Raw genomic sequence first — 27262 nt, forward strand, 5'->3', positions numbered from 1 at the left:
CACTGCTTCTTGTCCTACCCTCAAAAACTTTGGAGAATTAGTTGACCTGTCCTCTCTCTGGCACCCCTTCATGTACTGGAAGATAGCTAGCATATCACCCCCTAATCCTTCTTTTCGTTAGACATACCTAACTCCCTCAACCGCTCATACGATTTAGCTTCCAGATCACTTTGTTGCTCTTCTCTGCACTTATTCTAGGGTCTCAGCATCTTTTTTATATTATGGTGACCAGAACTGGACACAGTATTTCAAGGGTGGCCTCACTAATATAGTATAAAGCAGTAGTATTATTTCTTATGATCTTGTTGCTATTCTTTTATCGGTGCAGTCTAGAACAGTATTACCTTTTTTGCAGCTGCAGCACATTGCAGGTTTGTACTTAAGTTAGGCAGTAAATTTAACAACAAACAAACAAATAATGCCTTTCAGAGGATTAGCACATACATATCTAGTTATACACTGTTGTTTCCATCCTACAAAAATTGCTGGAAACAGCCACTGTTGCAAAAAAGAAAAAGTAGCACCACATTCTCAGGTTGCGTTGATGGGCTATAAATAAATTGCTACCCTCAATATAAGCTGTCGGTGTATCAACCTCTACAATACTTGCTTTTAAAAGGAGGTTTATCTACTTCACTGTGGCTTCCAGCATCTTGAAAAAATACACTTTGGTATATTTTTGTACTGTACATATATATGCATAGTATGCATACATATGTAGAGATAGGTGTAGATGAGATTGGTATAGATATGCCATATACACTAGTGAATATACCCAATGCATTGGGTTTGAACAACACACCTTGATACACTCTGTAAAAAACCATAGACCTTCCATATTTTTGTAGCATGTAGCCGTAATCAGGTTTCATTATCAATGCTGATTCTGTGAGATTATGGTATGGATAAATACTTATTTCAATAGTGTAAAATCTGAATCAGGTTATCTTCTCTTGCTAACTCTCAATGCTGGCCACAAAAAAACATTTTTTTAATATTGTTGGATTAGCTAGGCATGCAAGTATCACTTTCTGGTGGAGGTAAAGGTATAGTGGCAGATGGTTTCACATTCTATTGCTGATTAATTGATGTAATAGAAAGTTCATCCGAATTATATATTTTGATAATGGTCAGACAACATTGACCTGCTCATACTCTCTCAGCCCAACTTACATCATAGGGTTGTTGTTCTGGAAAATTTGGAGAAGGAAGCATTAAGTTTACCATCTTAAAGGGAGGACATAAAATAAAAAATAAATCACTGTCCACTGTAGCAAAGCAAATATAATGGTTTTTCTAATTCTAATCTTACATTATCTAGCCTTGAAGTCCTTTCAACATTTTTAGAGTGGATGGAAGCAGTTTTGTCATAAGTATTGGTATGAACAAAACTTAAAATATTGCCATGATACACATAAAGCATTGCAGATATGTGGGAAATCCTTATATATTTGTACCTCACCAGCTTTGGGGCAACCTGATTTGGGGCAGCCTTACTGGTACCTGCACTGCATGAAAGGAGAGCTATATAGTTGTGTGATGGGGAGAGCAGTCCTATGTCTGATAAGAGTAAAGGGAGAAAACAGAAAGAGAATGTGGAGCTGGAAAAACAAGTGAGAAGGAAGAAACTGGTGGACAAGAGTAGTCAAGAATATGGGGGCACAGAGAACATCTTGCCCAGAATACCTTAAAATGTTGCTGTGGGGAAGAAGCACGTTAAGAAAAAATGTTCTGAGTAATTATGAGCGATACTTCCTTTCTAGTGAAACTGTTCTTGTCAAGTCTGCTGTTAAGGAATAGACAACTGAATAACACAAGAAATTATTGTGTGTGTGAAAGGAAGTTTACCTCAAATTACTCACAGTATAGGAGGAAAGGGGAGGAGAGGGGCAACCATCCTTTGGAAGAAAAAAAAGAGGAACATGATGACCATGCTTTATTTCGTATCCGTTGTTTTGGTCTTGCTGTTCTCTTGAGCGTTTAGTGTTCTCATTCATGTCATTTGTTTTGCTTTCATGCCAGAGCACTGTTTTATTTGGTTAACTGCCTGTTTTGAAGCAACAACTCCAGAATACATGTACTGTTGCAGACAAGAGATCATTGGTTGCAGAGGTTAAACCTTCCTTTACATTTCCAACATCAGCATGGAAATCTTGAGAGTATGACAGACTTATGTTCAGGACTTTTCAAGTAGCTCTGTGTGAGCTAGGAACAATCACAATTCCCAGTTCACACTACCTCAGAGGATTGATACGAGGATGAAACTGAAGCATTACCACACTGACAGCCTTGCCTAGTATATAATTGCAAATTAAATAAATATCAAATATTTTTTTTAATCCCATTTATATCCCATCCTTCTCCGAAGACTCAGGGCGGCTTACAATCTAAAGCACAATGTGCTTAGCAATAGCTAATTTTGATTGACCAACTGTTCAGACAATAAAAGAAAAACCCTTAGAGCAGGGATCCCCAACCTCTACTTGTGCGGCGTTTGTCTGCCGCTTGTGCCGAACCATACCTTCTCCCCCGCTGCCTTATAGGATTGGGAATCACTGCCTTATAGGGTCCCTTCTAGAAGTACAATCCCCATTATCTTTTCAAATATTCTCAGTTCAGACATAATTTTTTCCTGCTGTTTTTAATTGTATGAGAGCTGATCAGCTGGATCTGTTTTAGCAAACAGCCAACCTGGGACAAGTCAGAGACTGACAGCAGTTACTTGCCCTGGGCAAGTGGAGGACATAATTCCTTTTATCTCTTTCATCAGATTTGATGTACCACATCTGAATCTTGTGAATTGACCTAAGGCTACATATAGGCTAGTAAGGAGAAAAAATGTGCTGTCTTATTTAATCTGCTCTATGTCCTAAAAAAATATTGAATTATAGAATGACTTTATGACTGCTTTATTATACTTAGCATTTTTAACTGGAGTGATTATTCCCCTCTAGTGTAGGCTTTGTAAGAAGAGATAATGTAAATAAAGCTACCATTAAGTTACTGCAATAAAGCTACCCTGAGAAGTATCATATCTGGATAAAGTATCATGATGTGCGAACACAGCTTCTGAGAGAAAACAGTCCTACAGACAGTATTGAATCAGATAGAAGTCTGAACAGTAAAACATCCTAAGAATTCCTAAGCATAAAAAGGGCAAGGCCAGTTTAGCATGATTCCTGCTTTGCAGAGATATAGAATGACTTCCTAGCATGAATCAATCTGAGCATACTTTTAAGAATTTTGTCCAACTTACTGTTGGGGTTTATCTTTTCCTTATATTTATCAAGTTCCCAGATTGCCTTAGTTTAAACTGGTGTTTAAAATTTAAATTCTCAAGTACACTCAAGCATGATATAATAATACCATCATTGCTAACATAAATTTTATTGAAAAGGCAGGAACTAGAAGAGATGTTGTTAATCTAAAACTTTCCTGTAATAGAGTAGAAAACATAATGTCTGAGAAGATTACAGTATATACCAAAATTGTATCCAGGACTCAGTTGTACTGAACACTTCCTACTGTAAGAAACTAGTTTTGTACAGAAAAAACATTTTAACACAAATGGTATGTACAATTCAGGTTTATAATAGGGATTTACTGTAGTCATAACTATAGAAAAGATTGTGTATTTAATAGCATTCATGATTATGCATTTCTCATTCATTCTAACAGAGCTGTTTCCAAGCTAAACCTTAGGAAACATTTGGAAAAAGCTGTCTCATGCAAGGAAAGTCTGTTTTCCTGCAAAGGTTAGTTGGCCTTATTTTTAGTTTTCCAGTGTTATTTCCATTTTTGCAAAGGAAGTGCAAAAAGAACTGCCAGTACTAGAAATTAAATTCCTTATGTACAGATCTAATGATACACAGCCAATAATTACAGTTACATCATTAAAGCTAGCACCAATCTGGCATTTTCAGGAGCAATAGCACAAATGAAACAAATCCCTGCAGAACTCATATTTTAAAAGGTACTGGAAAAGTTGGATATAAAATCTAGTTAAGATTATAATTTAGCTAAGATAAATACACCTACTTGGATATTTCTTTGAATTTAATCAAACCCACATCTAAGCGGGTTTCACTATTATGGCTATAAGCTGTTATTGTTCATTGAATCATAACTTATGATTTAGTTTTATTCTAAACAGTATTTTATTTCATATGCATGTAATATATCTAATATATAGTTCAAGAAAAACTCATGCTTGTTTAAACACTGTTGAAAACCGACCTTTTTGCTTTTATATTTATTTTTAAAACAAAGAGGTTTAATTATTTATTTCCAATAATTCCCCCAATTAATTATAAAATGTACCTTTGAAATACTGTTTACCTCTCAAAATAAAATGTACACAGGGCATGAGTCTGAATTCTCTCCCAAGCTTGCTTCCTTATAGATATGCAAGAGCACCATCTGCTGAACACATCACTATATTTTTGACTAAATATTGTCTAACCTTTATTAGGAGTAGATATAAAAAATAAATAAAATCAAAAGAACAAATGGAGTGGTAAAAATGTAATAGTCTAAACATTAATTATAAACAAAATTGATCTATAAGCCAAACATCTGCTTATGTATTAAAATGCCTGTTACAACTTTATCATAAAGAAATGGGATTTGTTTGAAGCTATCCCTACTAATAATTTCATTTGATAAGGTTGGACCAAAACAACAGTAATGACTATTTATGTCACTTTACAGTAGTAATGGCTGGATAATGCTATGAGAATAATTAAATCAGTGTTGAAGAGATGGTCTGAGACAGGATGTAAGTTAGTACCTCTTCTGGTTCCAAATGGAGAACATGAAGTCAATTCAGTGTGATTATCCAATGATAATTATTCTGCAAATACAATATACATAATTTTAATAATTTGGGGATGAAAGCCACCATACTAAATCAGGAAGGGAGAAAATTGTAGATAGCATCAAAGCTTAAGGCTGCAATCTACAAATCTAGGATTAAGCCCAATGAATTCAATGTGAACTACTTCTGAGTGGAATGGAATGACTGGAATTATACCTTTATAAACCAACACTTCTTTCCTCAAGTGTAAAGGTTTAAAATAATCTCCTTAAATTTGAATAAAATAATATGTATGCTGCATAATATTCACTGAAAATTAAAAAGTTTATAATTTACATTAATTGCATGAAACTCTGCACCTTGTTTTTCTGGAATCTTTAGAATTATGTTTGAAAATTTGAAAATATTTTCTTTTTAATTCTAAAATAGGTTATTACATATTTGGGGATTGAAAGGAAAATATAAGCTTGGAAGTACATAGGAAGAATGAATCATATCCATTGGAGGGATTAAAATTTATGAAAGTCTTACACTAATTTGGTTACCATATACGTAAAGACATTCTCTTAAACCAGAAAATAAATCTGAATACGTTTCCTGAATTAACAAAAGTATTTTTTTTTGCTTTTCATCTGAATGCAATAATTCATATTGAGAATTTTATTTAGGCCGATATTAATAGGAAAGAGATTTTATTTTAAAAGAAATTACATGGCACAGTTAATTAATCAAAACTTTTGTTCTATTAAATTCATGTGTTTTGCTTTGGGGTGTCACAGTATGGAGCATTGTCTCGCAGCACGTCCTTTCTTGGTAAAAGCCCTGGAAGAAAAAGACATTAATATTAGATTTTCCATACTATTGTTTAAACAAAGGCAACACTGTTTCTAATACTTTATAATGGAGATTGTAGAATTAGAAGCATTATTTTCTACAAAAAGGAATCTGTGAAATTATAAACTAATTACAAACACACATATTTAAATGTTCTGCTTACTGCAAAGATCATATTCTTTATCTGTTTGCCATAGTCAGGTCATGGCAAAAAAATTCCATATTTAGTTAAAACATTCATTCACGTATTAATCCAAATGTTATTTGTTTCAATTGGTGGTGGGTTTCCTGAGTTTGAGGCAGGAATTTTTCTGGTCATTTCTGGAGATACCATTTCAGCAAGTGACAGCATCTACCTGGGCTTGGAAATTAAGCAGAATTGGGCCATACTTGGTTCTTGGATGGGATAGAAACGTGAAAACCACAGCTGTAGGGCAGTCTAAGAAGTTAATTAAGTAAATAAATCTAGGAAGAAAGAAGTGGCAGACCATTTCTATGCCATTGTATGTTTATGTTATATGATAAAGGGCTGAACTCTGAGATCATCCTTATCCCCCTTGTGTGTGCAGATATTGAATCTGTGACTTCTTGCCCAGAAAGCAAACACTTTATTACTGAGACACAAAATCCTATAAGTACTGTAGCTAGTAATGAGTAGATGAATGCAGTAATCAATTACTTCTTACTTTTCAGTTAAAAAAGCCAAATATGATTATTCAGTATAATGGAGAACAAATGTGGCATGTTGGTTAAGGTGTCAAACTAAATCTGTAGACATCTCAGTTTGTGTCCAGTCTCAGCCATGGAAGCCTAAGGGGTGTCTAAGGGATTGACATGCTACCACTGGTGTCAGTAAAAGATGCTTATAGAATGTATAGGAGCTTTTTAAAAAAGGGCAAATTTCCATGCTACAGATCATTACGAAAATGCCAACAGAAAGTTATGGTGCCTTCACATCTGGAATTCTAGTTAAGGTTTTGATACAAACTGAATCTGTACCTATTTGGAATTAAAAGAGGTTTAACCTGTTTGATATTAATCATAACATTTTGTATTTTAAGTTGCAAAGTTGCAAAGATCTCACATTCCATAGGAAGTACCATAGGGTAGAAAAATAGAGGAAACATATACATTTTATTGGAGGGGGGCTTTTCAGGTATGCATTATTTAATAATTCATTAGATACATTACAAAAATATATTATTGGAAACATTAATATGTTAAGATATTTAATTATTCAAGGTAGAACGTTTCTATTAAAAACCAATTTTGTTGGAATTAGGAAAACAGAAAAAAAATTGATAACTTATAAGAATTTTATAACTATATATTTCTTCAATATTCCACTATTCATTAAAGAACTACTTGAAACTAATATCAACCTGCCATAAACAGAATATATTGAAATCTATAGAATTTCTATTTAATATATTAATTTAATTCTGAAAGATGATACTGTATAATTATCACATGTACCCCCTCTATCTATGGTATATATATATTTATACCTAATAAATCAAATACACTGTACCAAGTTTAGCTTCATATATGTAGTACTCAATATTAAACTGATTAATAAAATTTGCAAGGCAGAGAATCTTTACTTACTTATTTTGTTGGCATCCACATAAACACCTTGTAGGACACATGTTCTAAGTATAACTTCCACATCTGAAGCTAATTTTATAAGCTGGGTGGAGTTGGGAAACAATTAATAATTATTCACCAATATATTTTGCTTCCTAATCATTCATGAAAGAACAGTGTTCATTGTACATTTCGTAACTGAGATTTTCAAAGGATGTTTATCTTTGATATTGACATTACTATTTATATTACATATGCTTTAATAGAATATGGATAAAGAGATATTCATCATGGGGTGGAGATATAATAATAAAAACCCTGTATTTTCTTACAAAACAGTGCAAAAGTGATCTTTTCAATATATTTCCTTTATAATCACCAAAGAGTGCCTGAAACTATCAGTTTAATGATTTTTGACATCTTTCATTAATTTATACTGCACCTACTACTAGAAATCATTACAATGCTATCATAATGCTCCAAACAAGTACTCAAGAGAGCTATCAACTAGATAGCACTAAAAAGATCTCACACTTTATTAAAATTCAAACCCACAAAGCAGGAATATACTACTTGATATACAGATAGTAACTACAGTTTATTATGATTTCAAAACAGTTATAATTTCATCATTCCATCAGGTTCATGAATAATTTGACAGTATTCCTCCAAATCTAAATAATTATCTGCATGAGCCAGCTTGTAAAAATATCTGAGTTACTGACTGAAAGAATAATAACACGTGAAAAAATATGCATGTGTTTATTTTAGCTATCAGTTTTCAATCAGCCAAGATTTTGTGAAAGCTTCATAAATTCATTTTTTTACAGCTGAGATTTTAATGCTGTTGAACACATGAACACTTGCTGAATTTGACAGAAGTTTTTTTTCCCTTCAGGCAAAAGAAACTAAATATCAGTAATTCAAGGAATTAGAGCTGTTCCAATTTTAAGAGAGATAAAATTACCCGAATAATGGAATCTACTATGCCGATTTCTGCAAGAAGACTCTGTGTCAAAGATTGGTTCATTTAAAGGTGTCCGTACACATATCCTGCATCCACATAAGAGAGCTTGTTCCTGTTTTACAGGCAATTTATTATTCTTTTAAACAGGTTTTTCAGAGATGCTATCTCCCTAATCTCTCTCTTTTTCACCTGTCAGATAACTAGCATTCATTTATAAATGGTGGCATTTTTAGGAAAAAATATTCAGTGAGCGGGGGAAATGTTTCTGAAATGGAACAACAAAAAGAGCTTATTCACTAGACACTGGTGACAAAATATAATACTTATTAGCTCATGAGCTAATAAATTTCAAAGTAACAGTTTTGTCAGGCAGGGATTGATAGTAACATATTCTGCTAAATAGAAAGGTGACAAAATTGATCCTGCTTCAGGATCTTGATTGATTAATGGTCAGATTAAAAAAAAGCCTCTAGATCTATTTAGCCATGCTTTAATAAGAAAGAAGAAATTGGTTTCATTAGAAACCTAGCTAGCTCCTACAGAATTCCAAAAGCTTAAGGTTTAGTTCTCCCAATATGGTTTCTCAAAGTGCCAGCAGGAACTTCTCTTATTGCCCTCCAAGCTCTAAATCCTATTTTATGTTTCTTTTTAATATGCATATATAATATACATATACACATTCATTAAATAAAATAAAAAAATATTTTCCAGAACATTTCTATGGAGGCATTCTTTAAAAATAAAAGTGATCAGGATTCTGGTTCAATGCTCTTTCTGCCTAAAGACAGAAAATTTTCAAAATGAGTGTGTAAACTGGAAAGTTTGGGGGGAGGCAAGAAAGGGTAATAGGAATCATCTAATCCATTGTCTTTTAGTAAATTGTATGACTGGCTATGACCATACCACCAGAGTGGTCATTTTGCGGGAACGAACGTAGCATATGTTTAAAATTCAAAAGTACCTACAAGTAGTTCTTACTTACTGATTGCCTTGTTCAGCATCCCTCAGTCATATAATTATGATTTGTAAGCATTATCCTGTGCCTGACTTGTGTGGTCCCTGTAGCTGGAACATCAGCGAGATTGGAGAGGAAGGGTTTATAAGGGACTAAGGAGGCACACAATGGGGAATAAAGTAGGTTATTTGTTTATGGTGCTCATGGCTCCCAGCCCCAAACATATTGGGCTGCCACCGCCACCACATTCCTTCCAATGCACATTCTTTCCAATGCATATTCCCCACTGTGTGTCTGCATAGTCTTTTACAATCCCTTCCTCTCCAATGAATGTAAATACAAATACTAATCTCCTTTCTGCTAATTATCACACCACTGGAGTGAGCATTCCAAGGGGCAGGAAAATGTGAAATGGAAAGCACAATCTTAGTCATTTGATTTCCTATTTAGAGACCAATTTGCTTAGCAACAGTTGTCAGTCCTGTGTAATACTAAATAAGGACTATCTGTATTAGCTTTAAATGTTAGGAGGCTCTAGACTATTCTATTTCAAGCTGCAATAAAAATGTTGCAAAGTATAGAATTCTAAGAAGAAAAATAAAGTAACTGTTATCTCTGCTCAACAGCTGCTTGTTCCTAATTCATCCTTGATTATTGCTTTGCACTATCTTTTCCCTTGAATATGAAGCATAGAAAACTATCACCATAAAACAGAGATTTAGCCACTGACTTTCAAGCGGTGGTTTCCAATATAAATATACAGATTACATGTATTCTAGCAGTTTCACTGTCATTTCTTTTTTAGAAAACCATTAAGAAAGGTAATTTTACAGAAACATTTGCAATTGTTTGCTAGTAATATCCGTCCTCATTCTGTTCCTAATCTGCTTCATATAGTTAATACAAAATTAAACTTAGTATATTTTGTAAAAGTTAAGCTAGTTTAAGTTGCAATAGCAGAAACATTTTCTGTGCAAATACCTCAGCTATTTTTTCAGGAGAAGTCTCATTTTTATTATTTTTGAATTCTTCATTTATCTTAAGTCTTGCAGCTAGATTAAAAAAGAGAGAACAGGTATTTTTAAAAAATGTGTTTATTCAGCTTTTTGTTACAGATAAAATAGGTTCTTCTATAAAACTTATTCCCATAGTATGATATCAGAACCTTATGTGCTAATCTGAAAATATTTAAAAAGATGTAGTCTGTTTCCCCAATAGTTAAGTTACAATATACGATATTACAAAATGTCACTAAAAGTCCCAAATGCAAGTTAAAAACTATTCTTTTGCAGTACTTTGAGGAAATTGAACATGAAAAGGTTAATAGAAATCAGTATTTAAAGAAAGTTTACCTGACATATCACAAACCAGCATATTACTGAGGAAAAGCCTAATGCTGGAAAAGATTGAGGGCAATAGAAGAATGGGACAACAGAGAATGAGGTGGCTGGATGGAGTCACTGAAGTAGTAGGCGTGAGCTTAAATGGACTCCAGAAGATGGTAGAGGACAGGAAGGCCTGGAGGAACGTTGTCCATAGGGTCGCTATGGGTCGGACACAACTTCACAGCTAACAACAACAAAGCTCCTATTTTTCAAATGTGGCATAACATGAACAGAATAAGAGGGTCCCAACTTCCGGTTTGCTGAGCCAGCCGACATGGACATCTGGAGGACGGCTCTTGTCTTCCATGTCCAGTTTCGCATTGCTGGGGGGTCCTAAAAGGGCCGAAGTCGCCCTGGAGGGGTGACCAGCAAGAAGGGGCTTTTGCAGAAACGCAGGGGAGCTGCAACCCCCGTTAGTCCTGCATTACCTTCGAACCGGCGGACGAAGGACCGGCCATAGTAATATGGCTAGTTACTAGGCTGCAGACAGCCGAAGTCAAACTTACCACCAGGCAACATTAAAGCAGCATGGAAGAGACAGTGGTAAGATTCCTCTCTTATACCTTAATCTTCTTCTTTTCACCTAAATAAGGTGCTAAGTACCTTCCCCCCTGTGGAGAGGGAGGGGGGAATTCAACCCTCCCTTCAAATAAGCGGCGAGCAAACTCAGGGGTGTTTTTTTTTTAAAAAAATGTTGAAAAAATAAACGGACTAAAAGAAAAGAACTTTCAAAGCACTTCAGTGGCTAAACCTGAAATTGCAAGCTGACTTTTTTAAAAAAAAAATTAAGAAAACATTTAAGAAAAACAAGATAAGATTAACCCTGAACACCAGATGTGAAACTCCACCATGGAAGAGTTTCAAAAACAAATCTAAGCTATGTGGGAAATATCCTACCAAACCTATCAGTTCCTTTCTACAGATGGCGATGAAATAAGAGCTTTTGGAAAAGAATTAGAAAGCATCTCGAAGAAACAAACTCAAACTGTGACTACAACTAATATTTTATCGTGACAGAACTTAACAGAAGAAAATACAAAATACTTAACAAAATACATTGGCAGAAGAATTAACAAGCACAGACTTTTGAAGACCAAAATGAGAAACAGGTGGAACAAAATTTATTCAGTCCAGGACAATTATATCAAGAGGTGAAAATAATGAAAAGATTTGGCGCTGTCAACAAACCCCTCAACCCTTCGAAAATGGAGACTGGAGGGCTACTTCAATATGATATAACAACACAAGAATGCTTTGATGACCCTGAGGCAAAGAAGTGAAAAATGACATGGCAAAGGAAGAAAGCAAGAATAAGATTGAAGAAATATGGACATGCTTAAGAGGCCTGAAATAGATAATACCAAAATAGACAGAATTGTACTTGGATTACGAGAGACTGTTTTGATGAGTAGATAAAAATACTAACTAAAAAAAAATACAGATGTATGAATACTAACATTGTAATCCTGAGCTCTTTACTGTAAATGAAATGGATTAAGATGTATATATGTTAAGAATGATACAATGTAGCTAATATATTTGGATGTAGTGACATGAAAGGATATATTAAATATTGAAATGGGAGAAATTTTGGTTAATTTTCAATATGTGGAAACTATAAATTAGAAATAAGAATATTATATTGTCCTCCTCTTTCTCCTCCTTGCAATTGGTATTCTAATGACTACCATTCTTATATTGTACTATTAACTTGTTGATATGGAAATGAGATAAATAAGTGTATTTACATTACTAGGTATCGGAGAAAATTGTGTAAAGGGAAAGGAGGTTATTTAGAAATATGAAAATGAGAAACTTTAAACGTTTAATTTGAATATTAATGTAAAATTAAAGCTGGAAAATATATTAGGTGTTTTGATATCTTAAAGATGGAATGTTAAAATATAAAATATACCAAGGTATTGACAAATATAAGAAAACTATTAAATGTCTGATGGATAGCAATGAGAAGTATGTTAATTTAGATAAGAGAAAATATGTACTAAAAGAAACAAGGGAGAGGAAATATTGGTTACAACAATTTGGAGATTTGTAATAATATGTATTTGTCTGAAGGGAACTATTGTAACCCAGACACCACATTGCTTTTTAAAGATACTATTGAAATATTGGAAAATTAATAAAAAAAATTAAAAAAAAGAATAAGAGGGTCCCTGGTGCTCTCTGAGCTTGGTTATTTTCTTGCAGACGTCATTACTCAAACTAGGTAACATTATCAGTGCTACAGGGAGTGAAATTTGCTCTGATTTTATATTCCAGTGCAGGGGTGTCAAACTGCCAGTCCATGGGCCGGATGCATCATGTGTAAGCTATGCCCACCCCAGCTCAGGCAAAGGGGAAAAAAGTCACGATATGTTGCGACACGTCATGTGACACATGCATTTGACATCCTTGTTCTAGTGGCTTGCCTTGTCAGTGTTGACGGGACTGGTCTTGGTGGTTCTTTGTTGCTGTGTATTTGTGCATATCTAAACAGTCCATTTGTTGGGATCCCTTTTAATACTACAAGCTGTACGAAATGCTATAGTTCTTTTTGAGACGGGACAAAACTCAGCTATACTAACTGTGTTTCATTCCAGTTCAGAATTACTTTCTTATCTTGATGACCGATTTATTAGTTACTAGTTTAAAATTATAACCCATAAAATTAGTCGAATTGGCCTCCCGCAAGATTGCCTATTTTTAATGGGGCATACTTCGGTTTTTTGTTTATTAGACAAGGGCTCTAGGATATAAGCTCATAGGACTTGAGTAATAAAGCTAATTTACCCTGTTTTCCAGTTCATTTAGAAATGTATTATCAAAACAATTAGTGTAAGGACTCATAGTTAACCCACATAAATCATAGTTTAGGTTTGTGTGAATTGTATACTGTATGATCTGAGGCAAACCTTTATTTCTCCTTTGTTTTTTTCAACCGGGCTTTTCAAACCATGTATATAAAATTTTCTCTTATCTAAATTTAGGCCTAATGTAGCCAAACTTTCAGCTGCCAGGATTAGATGCATGAAAAAACTTGTTTCTGAATGATTTGTTTCCCATGTATTGTTTTCTTTTTTATTAAGCTTGTTCTTGGGTCCTTTGATTGTAATAAATTTTCATTCAAGTTAATTTTTCCCTTATTTGCAGTTTATTTATTCCAATGCATTTATTTGGAAAGCAGAATAACTTAATGTTGTACATTGAATCAAGAGCAAAATATGATATTGAACTCATGAAGCAGAAGACCTGGATGAAAAGTCCAGTTTTCCTTTTTAAAAAAAAATCAGGAGAAATTTTAATGTATCCATAGCAAGGATGAGAAATCAAGGTTTAGAAAATATAAATACATTGACTGATGAAACATGTTCTCATCTAGTATGCATATGGATGAAAAAAGTGAGCACTTCTTAATATGAAACACCTGCAAATTTCTGTTTTTTTCCCCAGTCCCCTTTAAAGTTGCAGTGAAGAGAAAGACTAAATTCTTGTTCCAGCAGCCCTGCTGTAACATTAAGGTTTAGAAAACTCTTCTCCAAAAGCTTCTGGGTGGTGAAGCTAGTAAGTCATCTTATTACACATATTTGATCTAAATGCATGAGTGCCAGTTTGAGGTTAGCCAGGCAGAGTTTGCCTCTCTTCTGACTGAATAAAACTTTTTTAGGTCATAAAGTAAGAATTGTAAATACATTTAGGCTTTGTATCTTTTAGGATAAAACACAGAAAGACTGAATAAGCAGTGAAGCAACTACAATTCAACACTGGTGAGATTTTATAAAGAAAAAACAAGGGGCTCAATGCATATACAGAATGTATACCATTCCAAAAAAAGCATAGATGCTCAAATACAGCTACATGCTAGAATTAATAATCATACCTTAAAACTTTATTTTTAAAAACTATGTTTTTAAATAGCTCTACTGGGAAAAGGATTGAGAATTTGTTCCTTCAGTTCCTTTACTAAAAAAACACAAGAATTCTTACCGTCTAAGCTTCTGGTGTCACCTTTGAACACATTTTGCCTTGTCCTATGTAAAACCTTGAAAACTTTCAAGACCTGTAAATACAATAGAATGTTAAAAGTTTTACATTCTTATGTTTGCAAGAAAGCACCATTTGCTCAGTTAAATTTGAAGTAAGCATACCAAGGAAACAAATATAGAAAAACTCCAAGAAAAAGCATTTAGACATAGGAGAATGAAATGAAAATGATTCCTAGAAATGGCAGCTGATGTAAATGCACGCACAATCCCCGGCTGCTAAGGAGTGCTCCTTAACAGCCGGGGAACGCGCGCATGCGCAGGACTGCCCTGCCGGCTCCCGCCCGACGCCGGACGGCTCCGCTGATGCTGCCTCAAGAGGGAAGAGCGTGAGGCGCCTGCCATGGCTCCCCGAGGACTCCTTAGGAACCAGGGAGTGCGCGCGTGCGCAGGACTGCCCTGCCGGCTCCCGCCAGACGCCAGCCTGCCCTGCTTCCTCCACCGTGAGAGGGGAGGGCGTGCCTTCCCGGGCTTGCTGATTTTCCGGCGTATAAGACGAAAAATCTTGAAAATCATCTCAAAAGTTGGGGGGTTGTCTTATGCGCCCAGTCGTCTTATACGCCGGAAAATACGGTAGCAACCTCTAACGTGGATACTGGTATGTGATACTGGTATGTAAAAATCAGCAGAAAAGACCATAATATGATAGGTAGTATAATCATAAATTCCTTGCCTGATTCTTACAGTAGATAGGCAAGCCTCCAGAAAGTGACAGGAAAATTGTTAAAGAAGATATTTTACAGGTATTTCAGAAATAATATCTGACATAATAAATATTTTTAAATTTAAGTTTAAAAAGGTTAGATTAGCTTTTATTGGTCTTCTGGAAGGGTCTGAAGATTTTACTTTCCCCTTTTTCCTGGAATCTGGTAATGGAAGTGTGGAGCCTGCTAGATAGTTACATCATTTAGCACATTGAACTGCATGCTTGCAGATTATGAAAACCATAAAAAGACATAGTTTTTATTCTTTTAATGTATTTAATGTGTTTTTATGATTTTGGTTATTTTTTGTAATGGTTTTCTATTTTAACTTTAAGAGCTGCCACATATTTGAGTTAGGCAACTGCTAAGCTTGTAAGCCGCCCTGAGTCTTCGGAGAAGGGCGGGATATAAATGGAATTAAAATAAATAAATAAATAAATATAAATATATAAAATTTAAAAGAATATGTTAGCTAAACTTTTGATGCTAGAACTGTGAGAGAAAGGTATTGGAAAGTAAACACTGCTTAATTAAAATATAAACAAATTAAACTAAGAGAAATTTGACATTGTACTTCGAAAATGCTTAAATGTGTTTGGTAAGCTGTTACACTACTGGCTTAATTAAAATAGAGAGAGACATTAGTAATGATATTATTTTTAATGCAGAGAATTAGCAGTAAGAATTCTTATAACGCTTATTTTTGCAAACCCATTTTTAATTTATAGAGAAATAAGTGGAAGATGAATTTTTAGAAAAGTAAAGTTACTGTTTCATTCTGACAGAGAGGAAAGAAATATATAAACATTCTGTAACTGGTAATACAGGATACCAGCCTCTTTGACTAGTGCAGGGGTCAGCAACCTGAAACAGTGAAAGAGCTACTCGGAACCGGTTCCCTCACAAAAGGAAAAACTGGGAGCCACAAAAAATGTTTGCACATGCGCGTACATGCGCAGAACAGGGTTTGACTGAAGAGTGGAGGCAAGGCGAGATATGCACCTACCCTGCATATTTGAATTGATTGGTTGAACTTTTTTAGTCCCACTTTTTTTTTTTTGGACTGCACACGGCAGAGGACTGGGAGCCGCAGGAGACTTGTGGACTAGTGGAATCGGAATAATTCCCATAAACATACCAGGAGGTTGGCAGAAAGACCAAAATACACTAATGCCACTCAAAATACCCTCGTATCATCTTAAACTGTCTTATAGGAAGAAATAAAAATATCCTTATGAACTGAAATATCATCAAGGAAAAACAGTAAACACCAGAGTAAAAAGGCAGATTTACGGCTTTTTTCTTTTCTTTTCAAAACTTAACATTTTTAAAACATGTACAGTTAACAGCAATTCCATAGATGTAACTTTCCTGTTCAAAAGAGGTACCGCCTGCTGTATTTCTGCTGGTTCTATAACTATTAAGAACACATGAGTTTAGGAGACAAAACAAAAAGGGCAATAGCTTTTATGGGAGTGAAGCAATAGACATTTCATCCCATTCAATGCATAATCTATGCATTCATTTAAATGAGAACCAATTTGGTGCAGTGTTTTAGCCATTAGGCTAGAAACCAGGAAAATGAATTGTAGTTCAACTTAGGTATGAAACCAGCTGGTGACCTTGGGCCAGTCACTCTCTCTCAGCCTTAGGGAGACAGTAACAAACCATCTGTGTAAATCTTGTCAAGAAAACTACAGGGACTCCAGGCACTTGCCAGGAATCACCCCTGAAGCACACGTGCCATTTAAAGAGGAAAAAACGTACTAAAAGAGTGGCTTGCCAAAGACCATGTGAGAAATTTAGGACTAAATACATTACACTGAACTGTAACATGGTGTATTAGGTGTGTTGTGTGAACGCAGATGTAAAGTGGTATGCAATAGGGCTCTACAGCATTTTGGGTGATGGGAAATTGCAATCTAATGCAGTAGAAGATCCAAAGTAAATCATAAGAAAGCAGAAAGTAATTCTAAAAGAAATAAATAACTTACTATCCTTTGAACATCACAGCATAATCACTGGCCTTATTACAATCTCACTTTCAGGACCAGATTATCCGGCAGGTTAAAAAATTCAAGGAAGTTTTCAAGGATTCATATATTGTATGCATAATATGAAAATCAATTGGGCATAGTAACACAACGCAACTAATGTTACTAGTTTATGGGATACATGGGGATACATCTCTTACACATTCATGTGTACTATATTCTGCATGTACTCCAACTATAATATATTCTCATATGGCTCAAATAATGTTCCCAGCCCAACAGCAACACCGCATCTCTCGCCCCAAAACAGTATCTTGCCTGCGAAAGTACCTCGGACCATCAACTAACCTCTGCCCTTCGCATTGCTGAAATCGCTGCTCTTGGAGGAATCCCTATTGTAGAGATTTCCGGGAGGAACAGAGCCACGCCTACCAGTGCACGTTATTGGTTCTATGAGAATATTGCCTCACGACAACGACAAATCAGCGAATGGGAGGAGGAGGAGGAGGAGGAGATAAAAGATGACCCGAGAGCTATACATTGAGAATAGCATTATGAAAGGGAAAGCGGGAACAATTTTTGCAGGAAAGGAATTAGTAGCATCAGCGTTCCTCTAATGTTGCTCAACCTCAGCAGCTTTTAAGATGCATGGACTTCAAATCCCAGATTCCCCTAGCTAAGCCGGCAGTTGGAAGCTGGCTGGGGAATTTTGGGGAGTTGAAGTCCACACATTTTAAGTTTCTGAAGTTGAGAAACATTGTGCCAGGCACACACACACAAAAAATGTGTTAACATAGAAATTTTTTTTTAATGTTTTCCTTTGCTTCCAATTCACATGTCACGGAAACAGTAGAATTGTCTGATGCAATGCTAGTTAGAGAAACATTGATTACTATAGAAGGTGAATAAATGACTGAAATGAAAAGGCGACATTTATAAAGCCTTGTAATAATTTATGAGAAACGCTGAACTCATTCAGGGCATTTTTCCCAGAAGTTTTTTTTTAAACTGATTTTAAAAGTTAAAAAAAAATAAACTTTATTGCCGCATCATACGATTGCGCCTCTGAGCTTGCTATTCCTCGGGAAAAGACGCGGAGGCGGAATAAAATGACGGGCAGGCGAATCGACCGGTAAAACGAGTGGCTCTATCAGCATATTGCTTTGATAGGGCAGTCGTGCCGCTTGTTTCCCATCTTACGCTTGCTATTGGTCAGTTCGAGGGGGGGTGGGGCCGGGTTATAGAAGGCCCGAAGGAGAGGTGGCCGGCCGCTAGGCGCTTCTCCTGCAGAGATGGCTGATGAGGTTTGCAGGGCTCAGGCGGCTCAGCCGGGCGGAGACACCATATTCGGAAAAATCATCCGCAAAGAGATCCCCGCCAAGATCATCTTCGAGGACGAGAAGGTGGGGAAACGGGCGCGACTTCGGATCTTCTTCCTCCTCCTCCTCCTCCTCCGCTCAATGGCGAGCACGCGCTTGCATGGCTGCAGCCATAAATCAATTGGCCAGATCTATTTGCCTTTTTTGGCCGCAGTGCCACGCTGAATCGGCATTCGCATGATTTCGAGCCATGCTCAGTGGCCGCGTTGACGGGATCGTTTATCTCGTGGCCTGTGGGTGGAGTGCCAAGCAAAGCGAGTGCCTCCCTCTTTTCCCTCTTCTCGCCAGGGTAGACTGTCTTTGCATTTGGGGGCTCTATTTTTCCTGCCTCCTTTACCCCTCATCCTCCCCCTCCCCTCCCCCCCAAAAAACGACAAGGAGGATAGGTTATCTGCAATTAATGGTCCACCCTGAATCTTACGTGTTCTATTCTGAAGATTAAACTTCTTAACATGGTTTATAATGGCATAATCCTAACCAGGCAGAAATCAGGGCTCTTCCTCCCCCCACCATTATAGTCTGTTCTCAATTACTTAGATAATTTTCAACCATTGAGCCCCTGTCTCTGCAAGGTGTTTGTATAATTTAACATTCAGCTAGCCTTGCAGGAATATTTCACCCCCCTATGTCCTCATTTGTTTCACCCCAGATGAATAATGAAAAGAACAGGGAACGCCATTTACTACTTTGCACTTCAGGAGGAAAGGTGCAATATAAATAAGCAAATAATTTGACTTTTTTTCCCAAAGCAACGACTGATAACAGGTTTTGTACACCTTTACTGTACTCTTGGAGAAAACAGTGATATATTTAAAGACAAAGTAAAATGGTTTCACTGCTTTGCTGAGGAGAAGCTAAAAAAAGATATGCCAGAACATATTCATTTGCATAGATGCAAATAAAGAATTATCTATTAATGACCAAATCCAGTTATCAAATCATTTGCTTATTTATATTGCACCTTTCCCCCTGAAGTGCAAGGTAGTAAATAACATTCCCTGTTCTATTCATTATGCATCTGGGGTGAAACAAAACTATGAGGACATGGGGAAAAAATATTCCTGCAAGGCTAGCTGTATGCTAAATTATACAGTGCAAAGACAAGGGCCCGATGGTTGAAAAATACCTAGGTAATTGAGAACAGACTAATGGTGGGAGAGTAAGTACCTGATTTGTCACTTCCCTTTAAACCCAGGAATAAAATAAAATAAAATTGGTTTGCACCAATTTTATTTAGGATTTCCTTAGGGCTTCTGAAGACATTCTGATACTTTCCACTTTATGGCTCTATTTTGCCTACAATCTTGTCTGTATTCGCAGTTGATGATTGGAAAAAGTATTTTTGTTCTGAGCAGGGTTATTTTTAAGGATCCCAGTAGAACTACATTTTTAAAAAGTTGTGACTAATTCAACAAATCCATCTTACAGTCTATTTCTCACAGTCTTCATGTCCATAACTCCTAATCAAGTTTTGCTTGAATTGTTAATTGTATTTTAAAATACTATTGTTACTGAGAGGGCAGGCCAGCATAGGATAATATTTCATACAAAGTAGGCCAGCTAAAAACTTGTTTTTGGTTCATATGCTTATTTAAACTTTATATTCATTTTATAAAAGCTATTACTAAAGTGGCGCCTTTTTCTATTCAGTGCCTTGCGTTCCATGATGTTTCTCCACAAGCTCCAACTCATTTCCTAGTGATCCCTAAGAAACATATTGCTCAGATATCTCAAGCAGAAGATACCGATGCAGCTGTAAGTATTGCAAAAAAAATCTTTTTATTAAATAGCGGCCAGATTTTCAAAAGAAAAGTTAAATTAAAATTGGAGAGATCTGAAGAAGGATGGTATGTTTTGGTATGTTTTCTAAACCAGCAAAAGCTCAAGAGTTTTAGTTCAATGATGTAAGGTGAAGCACATTGGTTTGTGCTTAAATTGTAAGCCGCCCTGAGTCTTCGGAGAAGGGCGGGATATAAATGGGATTAAAATAAAAATAAAAAAATAAATTATATTATACGTGCAATACTAACGGACATTTCAGTTTTCAAGAGGTTTTTTTCAAAGCTTTAAGAAGCATGAATTTATTTGAAAAGAACAAAAGACTGCCCCAGATTACTTCCATGTTTGTCAACAAAAAACTATTTTCTTAGCTTATAGGGGTGGGCGGGGGCAGGAATCTATTAATAGCATGAGGAGAGGTGAATTTCTTGGAGAAGTTAGGCAATTTTTTTCCTCATTTTTCATTTTCATTTTTACGTTTCTGAGATAACATGTAAGTTAAGCATGAGGATCCAAAACTTGAATAGCAATTCTTGTTACAAGAACATTAATCAATTTCAGCGTAAGCATCCAAACAAATTGGAATATAGTAAAATCTGGATAGTTCTCATAGGTATAGAAATTGTGGCTGGACAACTCAGTCAAACTTTATTGCCTTGTATTAACTGGGAAGACCAGTGCTATCATTGTTAAGTTTCTACACAAAGTTTATTTTGATTGCATATTCTAAACAAAGTTTATTTGATTGCATACTATAGTTATAAACATTTAGAATTTCTGTAAATAATACAGTGCAATCAGACTTAACTTTCTATTGTTACATTTTCAATATAGTCTTAGGGTAATTGTACTGTGCTGTATTCCTATACAGTAGCAGCAATGGGTAATATATTTATTAATAGCCTCTATTAATAATTAATAGCCCTAAGCTAAGAGAACAAACCCATCAGGACAAGATTTCAACAGTCCATCTGCATTTAAATGACAAAGGCCACTCTTGAAGAAGCAATTCCACATTTTATACAGAGACACCCGCTGGTTTGAAAGAGGGGTCAAAGAGGCCATCTATGTCTAAATTAATCGGTCCTCTCTCAACAGAGGAAGAGGTATATGACATCATCTATCTTCAGTCTACAGCAGGGGTGTCAAACTGCCGGCCCATGGGCCGGATGCGTCACACCGTAACCACATCCACTCTGTTACCGGCAACGGAAAAAGTGATATGTCGTGACACGTCACGTGATGTTGCGAGTTTGACACCTCTGGTCTATAGCACAGTCCTTTAAACTGTTCCAAGAAGGCTCGACACCCATTCACACTACTCAAGTGATCCTAATGACACAGATAAACCTCTAGGTGGCCTCAAGGACCCTCTAAAAGAATGCAAATGTCCGACTGTCTCTTACTTTTCCCAAGCCTCTTACTTTTTCCAAGTTTGTCCTTGAATGGTTTTTAAAAGTTAGTTATAAAACCTCCAATAGAATATGAGGGAATGTTGCTGTGAGAGTATAGGTTGCATCTTCTCTAAACAAAGGAAGAACTAGGTTTCACCTCCTCCCCTTTTTTTGCTGTCATTTTTCTGAGCTAATCTTCAGTGTAACAGTAAGTAAATCTGCTTTAAAGAACATTTGAGAAATGACTGAATACGCAAGCTGCTTTGGCCCTTTTATACTGTATGTTCCACACCTTGGGTGATTTTCCCACTTTTGGTGAGTTAACGTACTGGTGCTGAAACTGTACTGTATACATATACTCTCGATACCTAATTTGAGTTTGGTTTGGCCATTCTATGGAGTCTGTTTTTTCCTTTTTTTGTCTTAAAATGCTGTGTTTTGCTTTTCTTTTTCAGCTTCTTGGCCATTTAATCATTGTGGGAAAGAAATGTGCAGCTGAATTAGGCCTGAGCAGAGGATATCGAATGGTTGTGAATGAAGGTCCAGATGGTGCCCAGTCAGTCTATCATGTGCATCTCCATGTACTTGGGGGACGTCAGATGGGCTGGCCTCCAGGCTAAGAATGGGAAGAAAAGTGTCCTCAGTCTGTTGAATAGACTCCACACTTGTTCTGTCAATAATACCAAAACAATCTTTGTGGAACACAGTTATAATTTTGGCCATAGGTCAATAAAGATTAAGCTTAATGGTTCTTTTTCCCCACTTTCATATTATCTAACATAAATTTGTAGAGTAATAATAATAATAATAAAGTTGGAAGGGACCTTGGAGGTCATCTAATCCAACCCCCTGCTCAGGCAGGAAACCCTATACCATTTCAGGCAAATGGCTGTCCAGTCTCTTCTTAAAAACTTCCAGTGTTGGAGCATTCGCCACCTCTGGAGGCAGGTTGTTCCACTGGTTAATTGTTCTAACTGTCAGGAAGTTTCTCCTTAGTTCTAGGTTGCTTCTCTCCTTGACTAGTTTCCATCCGTTGCTTCTTGTCTGAGACTGCTATATTCGGCTGTTAAAAGCTATGGATGCAGCCACTAGAAACTTTCCAAAAACTGTTTCTAAGTTGTAATGTTACTACAGGTATGTTAGAAAAGAAAGTGTGAGTTGTACTGGGAGTAATCACATGTTTAAATTTTAATCTTTTTTTCCATGGTATTTGTTAAAGCAGAAATGCACAGGAGTTACTTTGAAAGTAGCATTTTATATGCCTGGATGTTTTCCTTTTGCTTCTCAAAATACTGTTGTTTGCTGAGACTAATGCAATACCTACACACACACACTATGAAGAAAAACAATATATTCTAAAGTGTAACCAAATCTTTACATATTGAGTTAACAGTGCAAGGGGGTGCTACTAGGACAAAAGGGAGCAGCTTTTTTTTTTTACTCCTCTGTTAATGAGCATTTAGAGGCTTGCCAAGCTTCCAGTGGTAGCTATTTTGTAATTAGACAAACTCCCTCTCAGAGCATCCAATTCTGAATGCCCCCAACATGCTCAGAATTCAAAATATCCACTCACCCAATAGGATTTAGCTATTATGGATGTGTAGGTAAATCAAAATACCATTTCAGATTAAAAGAAAGATGTAACCATGTGCCAAAGATTATATGTTGTACTGAAATTGGATCCTTTGATCTGCATCTAGAATAATTTGGGGGCTGTTTTGTTCTGTACATGTATCAAAACACTTATTAGGGGCACAAGGGATGTAAGAATGAAAACAAAACCCAATGATGTTGATGGCAGCTGAGCATAGAGTCATAGACTTTAGATGGGTGGCAAACAGAAACTGAACATTAATTTAAAATACGGATGTGGAAGTGCTGAAAAGAATAGGGGGATGGGACAGCTGGTAGGAAAAGGGTTCGAGTGATACCCCTGTAATAAGGAATAAGCAGATAAGCTAGTTCATCAACAGTGAGTGAGAAAATGGCACTGGCAAAGTTAGAGGGGTAGATGGCCAGTGGAATCTGTTGAGACAAGTGGGAGAACTTGCAACAGTTTTGCTTTATTCCATTAAATCACTCCATTATTTTTCCATCATTTAAAATTAAATGTTCATTTTATTAGTGCCATGATCTGAAATCGTTGAGTAGAGTCTTTGGAACTCAGTGCTCAAGGTTGAAAACATATTTTCTGCTATATTTGAAATAATTCAAGATTGCGTTTATACAAGATTCAGTTTGACTATAGTAGGGAAGCTTAAAACAGTTACTTAATTTTTTGAGATGAAAATCAAAAGGATGATAAACAGATGTTACTTCTGCAGAGTTTTAGTTTTAACAATTCATTATGAATGGTTTATTAGACTGATGTCCCACTTCAGCCGTATTCTCTCCAGTTTTTTCTCAACAACAGCTAATTTAGTTTGGGCTGAAAAACATTCATTCACCCAAAGTCACGAATACACATTCAAATTTGCAGAAAGATTATGCATTTAACTATACATGGAGAAGGGACGCGGTGGCTCAGTGGGTTAGGACGCTGAGCTTGTCAATCAGAAGGTCGGCAGTTTGGTGGGTCGAATCCCGAGTGCCGCATAACAGAGTGAGCGCCTGTTACTCGTCCCAGCTTCTGCCAACCTAGCAGTTCGAAAGCACGTAAAAATGCAAGTAGAAAAATAGGGACCACTACGGTGGGAAGGTAACTGCGTTCCGTGCGCCTTTGGCATCTAGTCATGCCGGCCACATGACCACGGAGACGTCCTCGGACAAACGCTGGCTCTTCGGCTTTGAAACGGAGATGAGCACTGGCCCCTAGAGTTGGAAATGACTAGCACGCATGTGCGGGGGAACCTTTACCTTTACCTTATACATGGAGAGGTTGTGGCAGCTTCTGTTTAATGTTTGAAATATACAAATTGACCAGGTGTCTAAATTTCTGCATGCAACTGTGATGCCTGTGCAGCAGTTAAAAAACTGGAGAAGTCTGTCTGTGCATTGTTACTGAATAACCTATTTTTGTAAGTCTGCACTTTATGTGATAGTATATTAGTGTGCATGATCATTAATTCAATTGCAAAGGTTTAGTACATAGACAAGTAGAACAGGATTATTTTTTCACAATGGGGAGAAAAATGGATTGAAAATGCCGTTTGCATTTGGCAAACAGAAAATAATGGACTTCAAGTCAGGCATGGAGATTGAGAGTAAATGAAGAGATCCGTTAAACCCACTAATTGTAATTAGAAGCCTGAGCTAGTAATAAAAATATTCCACTCCTCATCCCTGCCCAGCCTGGACTTTTCCTTATCTAAAGAGCTTGGGAAGAAATGTGTACAATTTTTGCAGGTGTGTTCTTTTATTTGTGAATTACTAAACAAGGTGTCAGAGATGGCCTGCCTTGGACACTGCTTAAATTTGTCCAGATTGGTCTAATTCAGGATACCAATGAACGAAATACACAGTATGCACTGCTTGTTTGATCATAAATTATTGAGGTCATGGCAAATAATTTACAGAAATACTGAAAGACACCAAACAAGGAAGCCCCAAACAGACAAAACTGTCTTTATGGCTATGGAAAGCAACACAAATGAGACAATGCCGGTTGCATCACAATGATGAAAAAAAGGATCACAACATCACATTGCAAATTTCTCCCTTGGCACAGATACATACAATGGCATCACATAAAAAAAGAGCAGAAGGTATGTCACGGCACTTATTTCATCATTTGCCTGTTCCCCACAAATTCTTAGGCTATGTTCAATAGAAGAAAAGGAAAATTCTGTTCTTAGATATTTAGGCTTACTTAGTTATGAGAGAGGGGCGCGGTGGCTCAGTGGGTTAGGACGCTGAGCTTGTCGATCAGAAGGTTGGCAGTTTGGCGGGTCAAATCCCGAGTGCCGTGTAACAGAGTGAGCGCCTGTTACTTGTGCCAGCTTCTGCCAACCTAGCAGTTTGAAAGCACGTAAAAACGCAAGTAGAAAAATAGGGACCACTACGGTGGGAAGGTAACAGCGTTCCGTGCGCCTTTGGCGTCTAGTCATGCCGGCCACATGACCACGGAGACGTTCTCGGACAAGCGCTGGCTCTTCGGCTTTGAAACGGAGATGAGCACCGGCCCATAGAGTCAGAAACGACTAGCACGCATGTGCGGGGGAACCTTTACCTTTACTAGTTATGAGAACCAGTTTGGTGGTTAAAAGCATTGATCTGGAAACTAAGAGAATGTTCTTATCCTAGCTTAAGCATGAAGAAAGCTGATGAATTTAGGTGAATGGCTCTCTCAGTCGTAAGATGAAAGCAATCGCAAGCTATTTCCAAAATTTTGTGAAGAAAATTGCTGGGATTTCTCCAGACAGTTGCCAGGAGTCAAGCCTGTCTTGAAGGCTGAAAAAAATAATAATTGGCCAAGAAAAAATAAGTTGTGTGTAAGTTTATTTGGAGGAGACTTTGTTAATAGTGTAATAATAAGACCAGCATGTGGAAAGCGCATATCAAGTTCCCATGTTCACTAGTTTTATTCATTACCACATTCTTAACCCAGCCACCTGAAGATCTAGCAGATGCTGAATGTTAAATATTTTTGAGGCTTCTGGTGTGCAAATCTACTCTAGCTAGTTTATATCTCGCAAACCAAGAAAATAGCTCAATTTTGTAAAAACTTCATAAAAAATAATTGTGACTAAGTCTGCAGGACTTCAAGTATGTCTCAAAAAAAATTTTGAAAATGAAAATTTTGGACGAAACGATACAGACAGATTGCCTGTAATTCTGAACGAAAATAAATTATAAATGTTATAATGGTATCAGTTACTTTGAAGGGGAAAAGAAAATGTTTAATTTTAAAAAAAGCTATATTAATAAACAACAAAGACTGGATAGAATCATTGATTTTTTCCCCCAAAACAAATCAGTTAGGGATGAAGAAGATGCATAAAATGCAATTTTAGGTGTCCATTTTGGAAGCCATAATGCAAAGAAGAAATTTTATTAAAATGACACTTTAATGCTAATCATGTCAGGGAACCATATTTCCATTAACCATATTAACTTTTTAAAAATTAAGAATATTTTAATTTGCTTGTTCCCATATAGGAGTTGTGCTAAAACATCAGAATAGCTCTTTAAATTTATTCAATTTTATATATGATATGTTTATAAAATGACAAAGCTTAATTTACTTCTTGTAGTGGCAGAATTTATCAGCATGTCTAAGGCATTGTTATTTCAGATTGACCACACGAGGGCAGAATAAGATTAATTTTTGTGGTTCTCTAATGGAATTTTCTTACTGTAGTTGCAATTTGCACAGAAACTGAAACTGGAATGAATAGTCTTGAACAGAGGTCCCCAACCTTTTGAGCACCAGGGACCGGTTTCGTGAAGAGAGGTTTTTCTGCGGATTGGAGGGGGCGTGGTTTCATGT

At 36.4% G+C, this 27262-nt stretch overlaps 2 protein-coding genes across 3 annotated transcripts in view; one reads left to right on the forward strand and one right to left on the reverse strand.

Annotated features, from left to right (window-relative positions):
• Window positions 1-5327: 5327 nt before the first annotated feature.
• On the reverse strand, window positions 5328-17686 carry LYRM7 (LYR motif containing 7). Its single transcript, XM_083356910.1, has 5 exons — window positions 17631-17686; window positions 14529-14601; window positions 10141-10211; window positions 7259-7340; window positions 5328-5638 (listed from the first exon to the last, which is right to left on the reverse strand). Exons 1-5 carry the CDS (start codon window positions 17643-17645, stop codon window positions 5568-5570), a joined length of 312 nt encoding a protein of 103 aa, XP_083213036.1. The 5' UTR covers window positions 17646-17686; the 3' UTR covers window positions 5328-5567.
• Window positions 17687-18521: 835 nt separating this feature from the next.
• HINT1 (histidine triad nucleotide binding protein 1) overlaps window positions 18522-27262 on the forward strand; it is a 450407-nt gene continuing 441666 nt past the window's right edge. The window contains exons 1-3 of one of the 2 annotated variants that reach the window (XR_014491458.1): window positions 18522-18685; window positions 20312-20416; window positions 22290-22524. Coding sequence is in view for 1 of the 2 variants with exons in the window: in XM_083354653.1 (XP_083210779.1) it covers window positions 18575-18685; window positions 20312-20416; window positions 22290-22454 (381 nt within the window). In the remaining variant the exon portion in view is untranslated. Of the gene's footprint in view, window positions 18686-20311; window positions 20417-22289; window positions 22657-27262 lie in introns of those variants that run through there. The other variant, XM_083354653.1, reaches the window with a different exon arrangement.

Source organism: Vipera ursinii (genome assembly GCF_947247035.1).
Source record: "Vipera ursinii genome assembly, chromosome: 2".
Lineage (NCBI taxonomy): Eukaryota > Metazoa > Chordata > Lepidosauria > Squamata > Viperidae > Vipera > Vipera ursinii.